This window comes from Colletes gigas, unplaced genomic scaffold (genome assembly GCF_013123115.1).
Source record: "Colletes gigas isolate AHSC1104 unplaced genomic scaffold, ASM1312311v1 Colletes_gigas_Sc00012, whole genome shotgun sequence".
NCBI classification, from domain to species: Eukaryota; Metazoa; Arthropoda; class Insecta; order Hymenoptera; family Colletidae; genus Colletes; species Colletes gigas.
Window position 1 is genome coordinate 7,195,008 of NW_025106641.1, and position 16,235 is coordinate 7,211,242.

Below are 16,235 nucleotides of genomic sequence, written 5' to 3' on the forward strand. Positions count from 1 at the left end.
CCGCGAACGATCGCTCCGGATTTTTTACCGACTGCCTCGGTGGTCCTCGATTTTCGGGGTCCCTTTCGGGGTGAAATCGAGGCCTCACGATCGGGGGGAGGCCCTTTGTTCCAGAGACTACGGTGGACAAAATTTTAGTGTCAAAGGTCTCGTTCTTCTGGAAGTCGATTTTTCTTTATATTTTTTACTCTAAAAGGTACTTGTAACTTATAAAATAAAGGGTATTTTTCCACGATTAACGTTGTATAAACATAGGTCCTTGGAAGCTTCATTAAAAAGTACAGTGATGGAATGTAGACATAGATCAACTGTATTTAGATTTAGTCTGTGAAAATACAAGATTCTGGAAGCGACGTCGATTTATGTTTTTATCTTTATCGGTAGAAAGTACTTGCAACTTATAGAATACGGTTCTTACGTCTAAATAACAAAGGAACGTTATGTAAACATAGATCCTTGGAGGCTTCGTTGAAAAGTACAGTGATGGAACGTGGACATAGATCACCAGTATGTACATTTAGTCAGTGAAAATGCAAGATTGAAATAATAATAAACTGTCCGATGGGAGGAACGTGTTGTTGAAGTAAAAGATTGCCCATCCCTGGTGTTTACATAATGTGCTTCGAACGCGGAACTTTGCAAGCGTATAAATCCCGTAGAAAGTTCCTTTTTGCCGTTGAAATTAGACTCGAATGTAAAATAACTCGCGTTTAAGCGGCCATTAGCGGCGAAAGAATTTTAAAAGAAACGCTTAACGTCCTCGGGGCCCGTGAGAACGGTTCGAAAATGCATAATAAGTTCGCCGGTTCGAAAGACAGTGGGTTCCGTCGCGCCTAAGCAGTCGGAGGTAGTTGACACTTTAATGACTGATGCATCGTCCGCTGCGTTCGTCGTTTTCTTACGCATTTAACCGGTTACCGCGTTAATGCCTGTTTATATTACGGTACCGTCTCGTCGATCGTGTGTGTATTCGCACGGATCGAGCGCTAAAAATTTTAGAGCGACTCGATTCGTTGCCTCGCTCATCAACGGTGCCGCAGCTTTCACGAAAGGCTCTTCCGACAACCAGTTTGATAGTTTGTAACCCTTCTTACGGGCAAGTGCTTCTGTTAATAAACCGCGAGCCATTACGCAAGTGGCTCGATCAGTTACCTGGACAGAAATATATTTGCGGAGAAATTATTGCGACAAAAAGCACCTTTTATCTTTACTGCGTTATTTATAGTTCTGGTACGATTCTTGGAACGAGCTGTTGGGACCATTAGAACTCGGGCTGTTAGTCGACCGGAGGAAACACGTCGATGGCTTCCCGATTATTTTTTTTTTTTTACTCTGTTAAAAATAATACGAGTTGATTTTTACTTACATTACCTCTTCCTCGAGATGGTTAAAGTATTTTTCCACCCCCGTGAAATCGAAACGAAACTCGCGTCGCGGTTTAATGGCGTTTGTTAGGTGAAAAGGGGCACGACCCGACATTTTCTCACATGGCTGTGGCTTCGGGTCGCCACCCAGCGATAATTGACGTCTCGCTGAGCCGCCGAGAGGTGTAATAAAGGTGGACACCGCGTATTAGCGACCAATTCCCATCGTGCACCGCACCTATCAACCTCGGAACAATCGCTCGAGCTGCTCGCTTTCACGGTTATTAGGTCAATTGTGCGAAAGCTCATTTTTTTCGTAGCCTCGCGTAACATTGTTTCGCTCGAGGGGGTTGCCGTAACTCCGTATTACGAAATAAATCCATTCGATAAGTAAACTCTTCCTCAAAAGGAAGTCACTTATTACGATCCACAAATGACGATGCACAAGAGAAAATATAATATTTCTACGGAGAAGAAACTTTTTAAATTCAGATTGCGTTGAAATGGAGTCTTGAGGGTCGCGGAGAGGCATCGTTGGAGGAATCCGCGACCTGGTCTCGTGGCTCGTGAGAAAGAGTCGATCGGCTGCTAAAAATTCTCGACTCGTGCGACCGTCCCGATACCATCCGTCCGTATCATCGGTCGACCGATCCCAGTTTTCAAAAAAGGCACTTCCGTGTCGGCGGTCTGAAAGCCATCTTTCGCGGGGCAATTTCGCGCCGGCACGTGAGCGGACTGTGCAAACTCCCTTCGGGCACCGTGCAAACGCTACGGGGCCCCGTGTGTGCCCTCGCCACGGTACCCCGCGCGTTTTCAGCTTCTTTCGGAGGCACGCGGGTTACCGGAGAGAGCCTCCAGAATAAGTATGCACGGCCAATAAAACGACGTCGACGGCCGGGTTACACCGTTCCCTCCTCAAACAGTCGTCCTCCGCGTCGGGATTTAGCGTCCGGGCGTCGTCGTAAACGCGCCATCGCCGCACGGATTCCACCCGACGCGCGATCCTCGCGCCTGGTGATCGTCGTTGAATGCGTACCGACGACGATGGCTGTCATTTTACGACCACGACAATTCCGTTTCGCCGTCCGCGATTGATATATTCCCGGTAACCGAGCCTCGTCGCGTTAACAGAAACTGGCTTCGCCGTTTCAACGTTTCTCCAGCTGAAACCTGCGTTCCCATACTGCGGTCCAAGGTACAGAAGAAGCTCCATTATTTGATTTAATCATTGATCGTCGCGAATTATGGCCCGTACATGCGTGTTCGAAGTTTTTACCGTAACAGGACATCCCACTCTCAGTCTGACAAAAATTTATTTAACAAAGCATTACTTAATTCGAGAGCATTCTAATTTCGATCTTACTGATTCGTTTAGCGGAATTTGTAATTTATCCTCTGATAGTTTTAAGGCGGAGGCGTCTTTGAATATTTAGTTATAAGCACTATTGTAACTTTCGTAGTCTCCTTTGTATAAGTTATATGTAATTGTGTTCCCTCTATTTTTTCACTTTTTCATAAAGGGTGTTTACCCGTTAAACAGACAAATAAATTACTAGATCGATGAAATTTAAAGACGTCCACTACCAAACCCCTCCAATTGTCGACGTCCAGTTCCCTATCTGACAAAAATTTATTCAACAAAGATCGATCGAGTAGGAAGGACACGATGGCGTTCTGGGGGGCCTGATTTAACGCGACGAAGGTGTTGGTTGGTTAACGTGGAATTTACTTGTATCGTTCGCGGTACGTAGCACCGAGGCTAACGATAATGCGAGGACACGTTTATCCCGCGTCTTTTAGCGAACGTTTCTTGTAGAAACGAGTCGTATCATAGCTCTCGTACACGTTGATGGGCTCCTCCGGTTTCCCGTCCCGGACATTAACCGTGATTTAGCCTTCAATTTCCCCGTGAGATATCCATCCGACGCGTATCGAGGGAAACCGCAGAAGCCACTCTGCGGTTCGACGAAAATGTCACCTCGCGTTGCGCCGGGTATTATATAACGCAGTAGGAAGCGCGTCGTGGAAAGCAAAGGCCAGCAGACGATCCTTCGCGCTTTCTACCTTCGATCTTACTCTTACGGTAATTACACAGGCCCCGTCGGGGCCTTCTCCGTCCGTGCATGCGCGGATCACACGTACGCGCACCCACACCTTCGGGGCCCGCGCGCTCGATGCACGTGCTCCCCGATCCAACCGCGGCGCATTCGAAACCGATAAGTGTAGGTGAACCGTACGTAGCCGATGGTTTCGTAACGATGAAAGGAAGACTCTCCGCGTCGAAAGCAGACGATTTCGAGCAGTAACATTTTCGCTTTTGTTATTGATCGCTCGGGCGAACTCGCGCGAACGCACCAACCCGCTCCTCTTACATTTATTTATTTTCACCGTGCTCCACTGAACTCCATTTTGACCCCAAAATTCGATACACAATTTTCTTACAATCATTTTAATCAAATAGACACTATTACGAGTATCTTACGTAATAAAATAATAAAAAATATTGAATTCACGTAGATTTCGATCTTTCTAATTATAATTTTACGGATGATTATTTATAGAGAAGGGCTAGAATTTGAGAAGAAATTTTCACCCATTTTAATTTCTTTTGTAATATTTCTTTTTCGAAAGTTTGATTTAACGTTTCAATACCCAGTCTCTATCAGTTATTTTCGAACCGTAGCACGGAAGAATACACCCCGACTAACAGGCCTTCTAATTTCATATATTCCCAGGTTGAGCAATCGACACGGTAAAGTCAGCCAGGCGAGGAAAGAACACGTAATAATTCTGATATCGGAATTTTTGCAGAATGCTTTCCGAAAATACGGTGCACGCGTTCGAAAGCCTGGAACGGAATTAATTGCTGGAATTCGTACTGCGAAAGCCTGGCGAATTTTTCTGAATCCTAATAAGGTCCTCGATTTAATTACGCGTTCGAGGCATGATCCGCGTTGAACAAAATAAGGAAACGAAAGGTACCCGAGAAGCATTTTCTATTAACGGCTGGTTTAAAGAGTAATTCCCGGGGTAGGAAAAATGCTTAATTAATACAGGTTTATGAATCAGCCTCGTCGGCGTAAATAAATTGCAACGTTCTGTTTCAATATCTCAAGCGAGTAATTTGTTGCTGTGTGTTGCACGCAGACGGGGGTAATCAGTGACTATTGAAATTAAAGGGCAACGCGTTGAACTGCTTGGAAAAATAAATATAAGACGATGTCGGTAATCTTGCATATAGAAACAAGTTGGACGCTAAGTACGCTCTTTTGAAACCTGGTTTCGAATACACTGCATATAATTATTTAAATTAAATGGACTCTTAGACGATTGGGAGATTGTATTCTAAAACGATGATTTATAACAGATCCTAACGAACTTCTGTTCGAGGAATATTAATGTATCGATATTAATGCGATTAGTTAGGTAACAGGTTTATCTGGCCAGACCAGATAAATCTGGAATATTTCCATTTTCCCTGGAAGGGATCCTCGTAGTCTCGAATTTGTTCGCGATTCTAATTTAAACCGATGGATAGTGAACGATAGGAATAACAAATTCCTACGACCAGCGACGTAAACACGGATCGTTTCCCATACGAAAGATTTACGGTGCCCCTAGCGTGGAGGTAAAATATTGAAATTCGCGCGGAGGAGCACGACGTGTTGCAATTCGAGCGCCGAAGGTGCAATCTAAACGCACGTCGTGAAGTTCAATATTCATGCACACGATGCACAGACGGTACACAGGGATCTCGTAGAAATTGCCGGCTCGATCGTTTCGAAACTGCTCGATTTCTTTCACCGAATCGTTCCAAGAGCTGGCGGCTAGCCCGTAACAGACACTCGAGGGGCCTTTCGCCTCCCGGGGGCCCCCGGCCACGAGACTTCCGTTTTCACAAGACTGGCTGGAGGAAAATCTCGCCGTGTTATTAGGCCCATTAGAAAGAAGCCAAACGAAATCGTGATGTTTAATACCGAACGACCGCGCTGTAACGAACGCGATAAATTCGCGCTGGTATTAAATATCGCGGATGGAGGAAAAAGCTGGAGAGAAACGGACCGATATAAAGTGGAACGGTGCAATTTAATACGCTACCGAAGTTAATTAGGAACGGGGGAAAAATTGGAGCTCGCGGAATGGCGAGGACGAAAGCGATGGCGCCGGATGTTCGTCAATTTCTACTCGGTGACCATTTTGGGGCCTCCGTTTGATCTAGGAATTATTATATTATCTGCTTTCGCTATTCGATATTGGAAATATTTATGTGAGTTGTTACCTCTCGTAGGGGTTGCAAAAATAGATGATAATATTCCTTTACACAGTAATATTGGTTTGAGTCATGTTATTGGTCCCTGGTCAACTATTTTAAAAACTAGGAGGAATTCCATAGGGGGAGTTTAAGGGTAGCCTGCACCCCTGTTAGATTAATAAGTGAATGAGTCGATGGATCGAATTTAAAATGTGTGGTTTGTTGATGACACAGGCGACGAACGCGAGCGGATTCTTCGAGGTGCAGATCCTCTCGCTGACGAACAACAGGGGCACCCTGGTGGACGGTAGGTGTTGCGGCGGGGGAGGAGATGGCGGAGGAAAGGGAGGATTACCACCCTGCACGACACCGTGCTCCACGGCGTTCTGGCTCTGCCTGAAGGAGTACCAATCGAACGTCACCGCCATCGGCTCGTGCAGCTTTGGCAACGTATCTAGTCACGCCCTCGGTCAGAACACCTTCACCCTCAGCGAACCCGTCACCCTGCAACTGCACTTCACCTTCCGATGGACGGTGAGTACAATCTTATTTTATTAAAAAAAGCTTGTTCTCTTATGAACATCATAGCTACCATTTTGACACATCTTACGTATACGATAGAGGTCGAAAACTCTCGATCTTATATGTTCTTGATAAACTGTTCGAGAGAAATATTACTTAAAATATTATGAGAAAAAAAAGTTTGAGATTTTTTTTAATGGACCATATTTACCATCTAACGAATTGACTAATTCTCTAGAAACTCTTCCATCAAAATTCCTGACCAGTTCCTCGAACCCTGACACGGATTCGAGAGAGGAGATATTTATCCTCCATTACGTTTTGAACAAACAAAGACGCCGGTTCGCTCGGTCCGCGAATTATCATAAACGGCGTTAATGATATTTTCTCAGTCGATTTGTACGTATCGACAATGGCGGCCGATCGGTTTGGAAACCGGTGGAACGTTCGCAAATGCGATTCACCTGGTCGCGAAAGAACGTTTCACTCGTCGTTGCACAATAGTCGAAACGTGCCACGGAACGGTTCGATACCCGTAATTAATTTTGCTCGCAAGGTTCTTGCTCCGTTCGACGACAAAGACCCGCGAAGAATTATGGCGCGTCCGCGGCGAAACCAGAGGGACGGAACACCGTCTCTTTTCGAATTTAAATTGCTTCTCATTAGCGACGTCGCCTCTGGTTCTATCCGACCTTCTCCTCGGGGCGAAATAAAATACTTTGGTCTCTGCAAAGGCGTTTAAAAAATAATCTTCATCAGTTCCTACTATTCCAACTATGAAATCTAACGAATTTTGTTAAAATATTCCAACGCTGCATTTGAACGTCTACGAGGATCGATATTCGAATTTTGCAACGCAGTGATCGTTCAAAAAAGAAATTCCAACGCGTACCTATAGTGATCGCCCCACTAATGGGAGTTCCCCTCCTTCTCTAAACGCTCTCGTTCCCATTCTCGAAATCGTTGGAAGCCAACCGAGTGAATCTCTCGAGCGAGAGCCGCCGTTTCGCAACAATACGGGGGCCCTCGGTTCGACCTCTCAGAAAAAGACTTCCACGGGGCCCATTGTATCGCGGCGCCGATCGCAAATTTCTAGCCCGATTCCTTTGTCGATGCGGGGCGCGCGAGAGCTATCGAATCCGAAGGATTTCCGGTCTGTTGCTCCTCTATCTGCGGAGAGTCGTTACGCAGAATTCCACTTTGGTTCCAGTCGCTTGCCAACGACTCTTCTGTTCCTCTCGCTGTCCTCTTCTCCGTTTCGGGCAATTCCTCGCGAACGGACCCACAAATCGCGGTGTCGTAAAGCGTGGATCGCCGTTCGACACCCGGAGGATCCACGATCGAGGAAACCGTTCCAGTCGACGACGGTTCGCTAAACAGTTTCGAGGATTACGAGAGTTTTACTTCAGATTTTGGGGCCTTATGGGTACTTTCGATATATAAAATCGAGATGTTTACAAGATGATCGTAGTTAGGAAATTGCTTAAAAAGTAGTATATTTTTTATTCCCATCGACACTCTGTCCAAATCGTCTGTCGAGCCGATAGGTCCCAAGCCTGACAAATAGTAGACAACACCGACAGACAAGACCTACACGAGAATTGCTTCACCCTGTCGAGGGCTCCGGAACGTCAGCCTACGGGAAAATGTCAAACAACCAGAAGATCCACGGCTACCGGCACTCTAACCACGGGTAGCAATAAGTACGAGTCGTCGTCCAATCATTGCCAGGGCCCTCGGTGAGGCACTCGAGCACCAAAACACACGTTGTGTCGCGGCAATATATCTTCGAGTAATTAAAAAGCCGTAAGTCCTCGAGCTACCGTAAGTAAAGGAGGGGTAGTGTAGAGCAAGAGAGGCTTCCAGTAAACGATTGCTAACATCCCACCCACGTGACGTGTCACCAGGCCCCGGGGCAGGCTGCTGTCGAGCGTAATTACGTCGAAACGAACGGCCGATTTCGAGCGAGTCGAGTAGATCCTCGGGAGAGATCCTCGAGCAAGCATGACGACGTGTTTCCTCGCAAGAGGTATACACAGTGACGGGTACACGTCAAGGGTCCTCGTTCGGGGTACGTTAACGGACCGAATCGAGGCTCGCGCGCGCACACATAGGGCCCCAAACAGCGGATTATTTGAAGAGCACCAAGCCTGTTTGTATATTTCATAACTCGCTCGTCGAAGGCTCTAAGAGGACCCACGTCGGGGTCCGTTCTCCGGAGGGCGACAAAGGGTGGTCCGTGGGTTCCGTCGTACCGTGCCCTCTCGAGGGCCCACGGGGGCATAAACAGAGACCCTTAAATTGCTTCCTTTCCCTGAAGGATCTCTCTACCCTGGTGTTTTTCTCCGGCCGGCGGCCTCGCTCGCCTCGAGCGTTTAGCGCTGCCTCGAGCTAATTCAATTATGAGAGGGGGTGAGCAATAAAAAAATATCTATGGTGAGCAAATAACGCGAGTGTGTACACGGGGCTTTCGAGGGTACGCTAAGCAGACGGAAACGGCGAGATCTTTAACCCTTTGCGCTCGATAATTATTTCGACATCCTCCTTTCGCCGACTTGATAATTGGGAGACGGAATTCTTCGGGAAATATCCATCGCGTACGGGCTCTGGCAACCGCGACTCGCTGGTTTACGAACGTTTGGTGAAATCTGAATTGGAAGGGTTAATATGGAACCGCGAAAGGGTGCGTAATAACTTCGAAAGCATATTTCGCCCACCACGAAAAACGGTGAAGACCGACTTTCATCGCTTCCCTGGATAATTCCGTCATTACCGTTCTACGGTGATTGAATACGGTATACATAATCTCATCCGTGCTCGAAGGGGGCACGGAGGTGGAGGGGGCACGATGCAACACGACCGTTCTCGAACGCCGTCTGCATTTAACGGGCCCCTGGGAATCGTTCGTGGATTCTCGATTCTCATCAGTAGGTACGGAGGAACGTTTCGATCCTCTAATGGCGGAAGCTGTTCCCTGTCACCGCGATAGAAATTCCTTAACCGTCCGCACGTTTCGAAACGACGGGAGGGGGCAGGAAAACTTTTTCTGGCTAGTTTCGCCGGGCAGGATAAGAATCGGACGTTGATCGGCTAATTGATCGATTGCACGACGCGAAATCCAACGCTATTAGTTTCACCGTCATTTTCCAACATGTTTCGATTGGTAAAATATTGGTAAACCATTTTGGCTTACTATTTATTTGATCCTTGCCTAGTAGACACGAATTTCAGTTTACTTGTTTACTTTTTCTATCTGTTCCATTTTGGTGCAGAAGTTCTCTGGCTCAGACCGTAGCTCTGTCCCTATAAAAGATAGAAAAATATTATACCTGTTGCCCGGAAAGTGAACAAAACTACCCCCGAACCCTCTGTACCAGGTCGAACGACTATTGTGAACCACGACTGGATTCTCGGAGGCACAGTTGCGTTGGCTATTGTTGTCCAGCGAAAGAGGGAACTTTTCGGTCGACTAACGCTACATACTCCTCGACGGTATCTCGAAAAAGTTCGCTAATGTCTACAACCGTTGGCGAACGAGTCCCTGTTCCAGCGAACAGAGTCACGTCTTCGACTCGGATCGAGCATAATCGTCCTTCGACTTTCTCCGTTTGCAATTTCAATAGCGGCGTAAAGAGGCATATGTAAGAAGGGAATAACTGCCTTTTCAGCGGTAGCATAATGGCACAGGAAACGATCAGCGAGATGAGTGTACGGCGAGCTTTTGCACAATCCTGACCGTTCTGAGTGTGCGTCTTCTCGGGCAGACGGGTACGAGATTCGCTTCTTTCCTTTCTCCGAGGCTCGTGTCTCTATCTTTTTCCATCGCGTTGCACCTCCAACACGTTGTTACGCTCCTCGTGGTGTTCCTCGAGGCATCTTTGTCTTCGATTCGAGCCCCGATAATTTTCCCGCTCTTTCCCACACTTGGCAGACCAAAGCAACCAAAGATGGGCAAAATTTACGACGTTCGATCGAGCGGTTCGGATAGGATCTCCCTGGTTCGATATAGCGTTATTATTTATTGTAAACAGAACGGGGCCCTTTAAACACAGTACCTTTATTCGGTCTGTTGTCTCGGAAAAGGAATTTCACTCACTTGTTCCAATATTAAAGAAGCCTACAATTTCTACGGGATGGTAATTGCTATAATAAACGCCTGCTTTCTCACAGAAGGTGTTAACAAGATTAAACATCCCGATTGTGGAGACGGTGGAAAGTTACTGATTCGATGAGATGATGCATTCCAAATTAGAATTCTAATTTTTATTCAGCCAGTAACGAATGGAAAGTTTAACTTTTACTCGTTGAGACCCGAACAAAGGAAAAAAAATGAATAATTTTGTATCCATTGCTAGAATTTGATCCACTGTGTATATTGCCTAGGTTTTTCTGCGATTTTAAATGAATTTTCAACCTCTTGGTCGCGTTTGGTCGCAGCCTTTTGACGTCGATTCCAGCCAGCGAGCACGTACGATGCACACGTGGACGCACAAACGCAGCGAATCGCGTCGAAACGAATAGGTGGACGACGTCTATTCTCGGCACAATATCCACGGCGATGTGGGCGCCTCTATCAATGATGTGACGTCACGGCTGTTGGGCCCACGTGGACGCTACCGTTGCCCTCGTTGGTGTATTGTGTCGACTGAATTAGCGGTGTCGACGGTTCTCTCGGCGTTGGAGGGAGCCTCGATTGAAAACCAAGTGTTTCCCGACGTTGCGTTGACAAATGTTCGATTTTGTAGAATCCAAATGCCTTGATACCGGTGGAAATTTAACAGATTGATCGACGCAACCGTAACAAGACCAACGGAACTTCGACCCACTCTCGAGCGATAGGGCTACGGGGCAAATAATTCGAGGCGTTAAATTTCCCCGTGTAACGTCCGCCCGGCGCAATTAGCACGAGTGTATTGAACAAACGATCGCGGTCGAAAATAAGAAAAGAGAAAACCGAGGTAAACGCGAATCGAGCGGAAACAGTGCCGCGGCTTTTACCCTCCTTTCTCCGGCGACCGTGATAAATCTCGATAATTACAGGCCCGATAATGGCCCGTGTAATGATAAACGATGGTCGTCTAAACGGTGGCCGCCGACGAGGACGGATAAAAACCGCGGTGAACGAAAATGAAGGAGCCAGAGCGGTGGCACGCCTCGAATCCCCGCAGGGGATCAGCGTGAGTCAGGCCCCAACAGGTGTGTATTCTTACTGCATACTTTCCGGGGCCTGACATTACTCCCTGACCCTTTGTCGAATTCTACCGTTTCTCTCGTTTCGACATTCCGGTTGTCACGGTCGGTTTCCACCGAGTGTAGCCTCGTTTCGCGACGAAACTCCGGTGAAATTTCTTGGACCCCGTGCAAAAACTACGCGTTTGAAATCGTGCCAGGACTTTTGTCCGGTGTCTGTTCAAAAGGGAAAATGTAGATACTTCTGAACGGCCTCGAAATATTTAAAATTGACAGAGGTTGGGAGACGCTGGCCAAAAGGGGCCCGAGCATTCGCTGGAAAGAGCTCGTAGAGACGGGTGATCGATGGAAGGCGGTTCGATGGCGGATGCTAATGGTTACTCCGCGCGTTTTAATAATAGACGAGAACCCATGGAGCACCTGGCCATTCAGCCGGCCAATCTTCGTCGCCGGTTCGTCTCCGAGTTGGCGCGTCAGATACGCTGGTATTTTGCATATTTAAATGAAGACAGTCATTGCGAGCACGGTGGATGTCCGTATAGAGATACGTACGTGGCGTCGTCATTTATATTTTCGTTGGGGCAACAGGTACGCGCGGCTCGTCCGGCTATTCTAAGCGCGCATAAATCACGGAACGCAGATACGGAAGCAGGATCGATTTGTCAAAAGCTATGCGCGAACCGGTCGTTAATCGACGAACGGGGCCCAAAATCGCTTCTGCTTCTTCTGTTCCGGCCCCGAGGATATCGCAATCAGGCTCCCTCGTCGTTCGCCATCGCGAGATTTACGTCCGCGCTACTCCTGAAAAACCCACGTCCGCTTTTTGCCAATTTTACGCGCGTTTCAGGTGTCCCGTTAAAAGGGAACACCTGAAGCTTTTGTTTCGCCGTGGCCTTAACGAGCAATTAAACGTTTTCATGAACCGCAAAAAAACAGCATTTGGAGAGTAACTTGTTTGTATAGCTAACAAATTTCTGGATGCAATGTGTTCGAAGAAATTTTAATTTAAATAGTTTCTTTTGCTCGGTTTTTGGGCCTCGTTTCCCCCGCAGGCAACGAGACGCTGATTTATCGACGTCGAACGGAAGCGTCGTCGATTTGTCAACACTTCCGTCGCTCGATCCGATATCGGGGACCAACCGGGGGCCCAGCAATTACGAAACCGACGCGCCCCGGGTTCGAAGATTTATCGGTATCCTCCAGGACGGTGGTTGAAACGTCGTAGAGGGGGGTATTAATGCGTTTCCGCGTTCCTGATTTAAATTCAATCGCGGATTTTTCTGCGGGCTCGTTAATTACCCGAGTCTCCCGTAATTCCCTTACCAGGGCCCCGCGACAAGCCCAGGGCCCCGATTATTAATTATTCCGTGGCTCGAACCGAGGAACGTACAAACGACGACCCGGGCCCAAGCTCATCGATTACACGAACCGGCCGCGGGCTGCCCTCGTTGACGCGGCAGGGGGCCCCCGGGGAATATTCACGTTTCACGTTCCAGATTTACGCCCGTCGACGGACTTATTGGTCAGGTGTACACGGGACACGCACCGTACGTGCAACACAGGTGTACGTATCGCGTATGCAAATTAAGAAAGAAGGGAGAGAAACTGTCGCCCCGGTTTGGGCAATGCCTCCGAGAGCTTGTCCCGACCCCCACTCTCTCAATTGCGCGCCGCTGGGGCCCCCTTTGGGCCGTGTGTGAACCCGCTGCGCGGACCGCATACCAAACCTCCTCGCTGTCCTTCCTCGTCTCCTCGTCCCGCTGAACTGTTTCTCTTCTTCTAGAGTTAGCTCTCGACCGTTGCCAACGCCTCTCCCGAACCACGTTTTCACACACAGCCTCCATTTTATTTCATCCTTTCGTTCGTTTATTAAGCATACAAAATGGGACTCGTCAACCCCAGTATGCCTTGTAGACATCAGTCGAGAACCGTGTATATAGAAATTGGGTGGTCGATAGAGTATTTGTGAAAGAGGGTACCACAGTTTAACGTTTCCTTTGACCGTTTGTAACTAGAAAACTGAGTCGAGCAGGACGTTTATTGACATTTTTAAGCATTTACACGTATTTCCAAAGTACAATTTCTGGGGTCATCCGACATTCGTGCAGGAACGGGGCGCGAGTCTGTAGCTCGCTCGACGAGAGTGTCCGAGGAGAGGCATTTAATACGAGGAATGCCGGGGGTTCCCCTCGGTTGAGGCCCGCCGATGCAGGTAAAGCCACCACTACCAACGGCCACCGGTCGACTAACTCGTACCGACTCGCGGAGATGCTCCACCATCGGTCCCCTTTAAGCCTCGTAGCGTTGGAAAGAGAGCCGCGCGACATCGTACCTACAGAAAGACTTCTTGGCCTTGTGCCCCTGTGAATAGTGGCTACCACGGCGGATTCTCCTCGTCCCCTGTCGCTCGAGAATCCCCTACGTTCTTTCTCCCTTTCTGCGTCCGCTTCCTCCAGCCTCGTTTCTTTTTTTCCCTTCCCCCCCTATCGTCGGGCCAACCGGGGGCTTTCTACGGTTCTGGGGACACCGCGAGATTTATTAGCCGGCCGGCTAATTGGGAAGCGAGGACGAGGAAAGGAGGATTCCAGAACCGGAACGATTCCCCGACGTCCCGAGTCGTACGGAATTTCCAGGGAACGAATAACAACCCCGTGGCTCGTTCGCGACGAATCGTATCTACGAGGGGGCGAACGGAACGCCGTCGCGAATTTATCGCATCGCGACGTCTGACCTCACCGGGACCCCCGACTCCGCGCGGGGTGATTTAGGGTCAAGCGCGAAGCGGGGGCGTCGGTGCTCGAAGGCGATCAAGGGTCCGGAATTCTGGACGGTTTTTAGACCCGTTCGGGACTAGGGATTCCTGGGAAATAGCCGCAGCCACCGATTCTCGAGAATCGGAATCCTCGGGACGCAGTTCTCGAACGTCACCTGGGGACCGTAGATCTCCCCATGTTAGAACGAAATTTATTTGTTTCGAATTATTTTAATCGGTATTTTGTAAGTAACGAAGCACAAAGGGAATCTGTAAAATAAAGGAGTCGACCAGAATCCAAATAATTTAAACTTATTGCGCACGATAATTGCATCTTATGTGTTTTTTTCCCGTTTTGTTTTTGCAATCATCGCCGCTAAATGACGCTTAACGAGGGTGCGGATTCGGTTGTTTCTCCCGCGAGAGGAGGTCCTCGAGGAGCTTTACGAGTCGCGGTTTCGTTTAATTGAGGTATTACGAGGAACACATGAATGCACTGGAAATAATGCGGCACAATGAATAATGCATCGGGACGATTTTACGTAAGGCGCTTTCACAAAATAAATTGGCGTAATCGGCGGCGTAAATCTCAGCCGAAATTCGAACGCGACGACTTTACGTTCTTTTCGTAAGGAGAAAGGTGAAAGATGAAAAATGATCGTCGGTGGTACGGCCCAAAGTGGAAAGCTTGATCAGCTGAACGTAACCGTGGAATATATACGACGTTGAGTGAAATTAATTAATTGCGGAGGATCCGTGGACGTTGTTTCAAATCCGTGGACGTTTTCGTGGGAGAGGATCGAATTTCTCGAGGTGAAAAATCCTGACTTTCACTTACTCTGAATATCACTTTCTACTCTGAAATCGAGTTTTCGAACTCCTAACGTTAGCCACCTTCAATTTCCTTTTTACACTTACGATATTCACGATTCAATATTTGTCAGACATTTTGGCAGATATTAATAACCCCTCTCATTCTCAAATCCTCAGAAATATTACGAAACACCGAGAGTCTTTAGACTTAGAACTCGTTCTCGTGCGTTCGCGTTTCGTCCATCGAATATTAAGTTTCGTGCATGGCCGAGGGCGCCCTCGCGCGTTAAGTTTACCAACCAACAAAGCAGCAGCCATTTTTCGTTCGTGAAAAACCAGCTTCGAAATACAGAAAGCCCGCAAATAATATACATTCTTGACCCATTTTGCCACTCGATACCACCGACGTCTATTTTTTATTAATCGTTTCGTCCCACCCCGATGCTTACGTACGCTGAAAAACGCTGGAAGAAATCGAAGGAAACCGTGTGCACTCTCATTCAAGGTTCCCCCGATCACCAGCGGGTCTTGAACGTTCTCTTCTGCTTAGTACGCGTCCTCACGTACCACTCGTTCGATCTTTTCCGCGAAACCAAAGACACGTTGCCTGACATAGAGAAGGAGACGCGTTCTATTCGGCGTACGTAAGTACCTACGTGCACTTACCGACCCACACATTCGACGTCGGCCCCCTGTACGTGGACGCGTCCACCATCGTCACGATGGAACGACAGCCAACGCGGCCAGGCAGATAGAGGCTCGTCGTGCTCTACGTGCTCGCCTCGCTTCCGTCGATCCTTTTGGATCGCGAATATCGGAATTTACACGCCGTTCTGTCGCCTCGACGAAGGTCGCAAAAATTTGCTTACATTTACTCCTCGTCCCAATTCCCACGACGCACGGAATTATTCCTGGTTGCTTCTATGGACGCTCAGCTTTGCTGTACTTCCTGAACCCTTTATACTCCAAGAATATTCAATACATTTTAAAGTCAGTTTGTGGTATAGTAAATAAAATTTAAACTGAATCGTGGGGCTTGTGATCTATGTCGTATTTTGTAATTGATTTCTAACAAAAATTGCAAGAATAAATTAACCCATATCATTTTACATCGACTTTAAAATGGCTAGTTACCATTGACATAATTTTACATCCTTTGCGTATCTGTAGCCGATCGCCACTGACGTAATATTGCATCATTTTATATTTATAAGAAGATAGATGGCTTTGTGATTCATAATTATGATTAAACAGCTACGTAATAATTGATTTCAAGGCTAAATGATCATTCGAACGGGGTCAAGTTTTCATAAAATCAAAGTAGTTTTTCAAAAGTTTCAAA

General features: G+C 47.5%; 1 protein-coding gene across 1 annotated transcript in view; it reads left to right on the top strand.

The window, feature by feature from the left end:
• The window catches only part of LOC122398752 (protein jagged-1), a 47,208-nt gene that overhangs the window by 13,681 nt on the left and 17,292 nt on the right, over positions 1-16,235 (top strand). Inside the window, exon 2 of the mRNA XM_043398911.1 lies at positions 5,851-6,150. Coding sequence (XP_043254846.1) covers positions 5,851-6,150 — 300 coding nt within the window. The remainder of the gene's footprint in view (positions 1-5,850; positions 6,151-16,235) is intronic.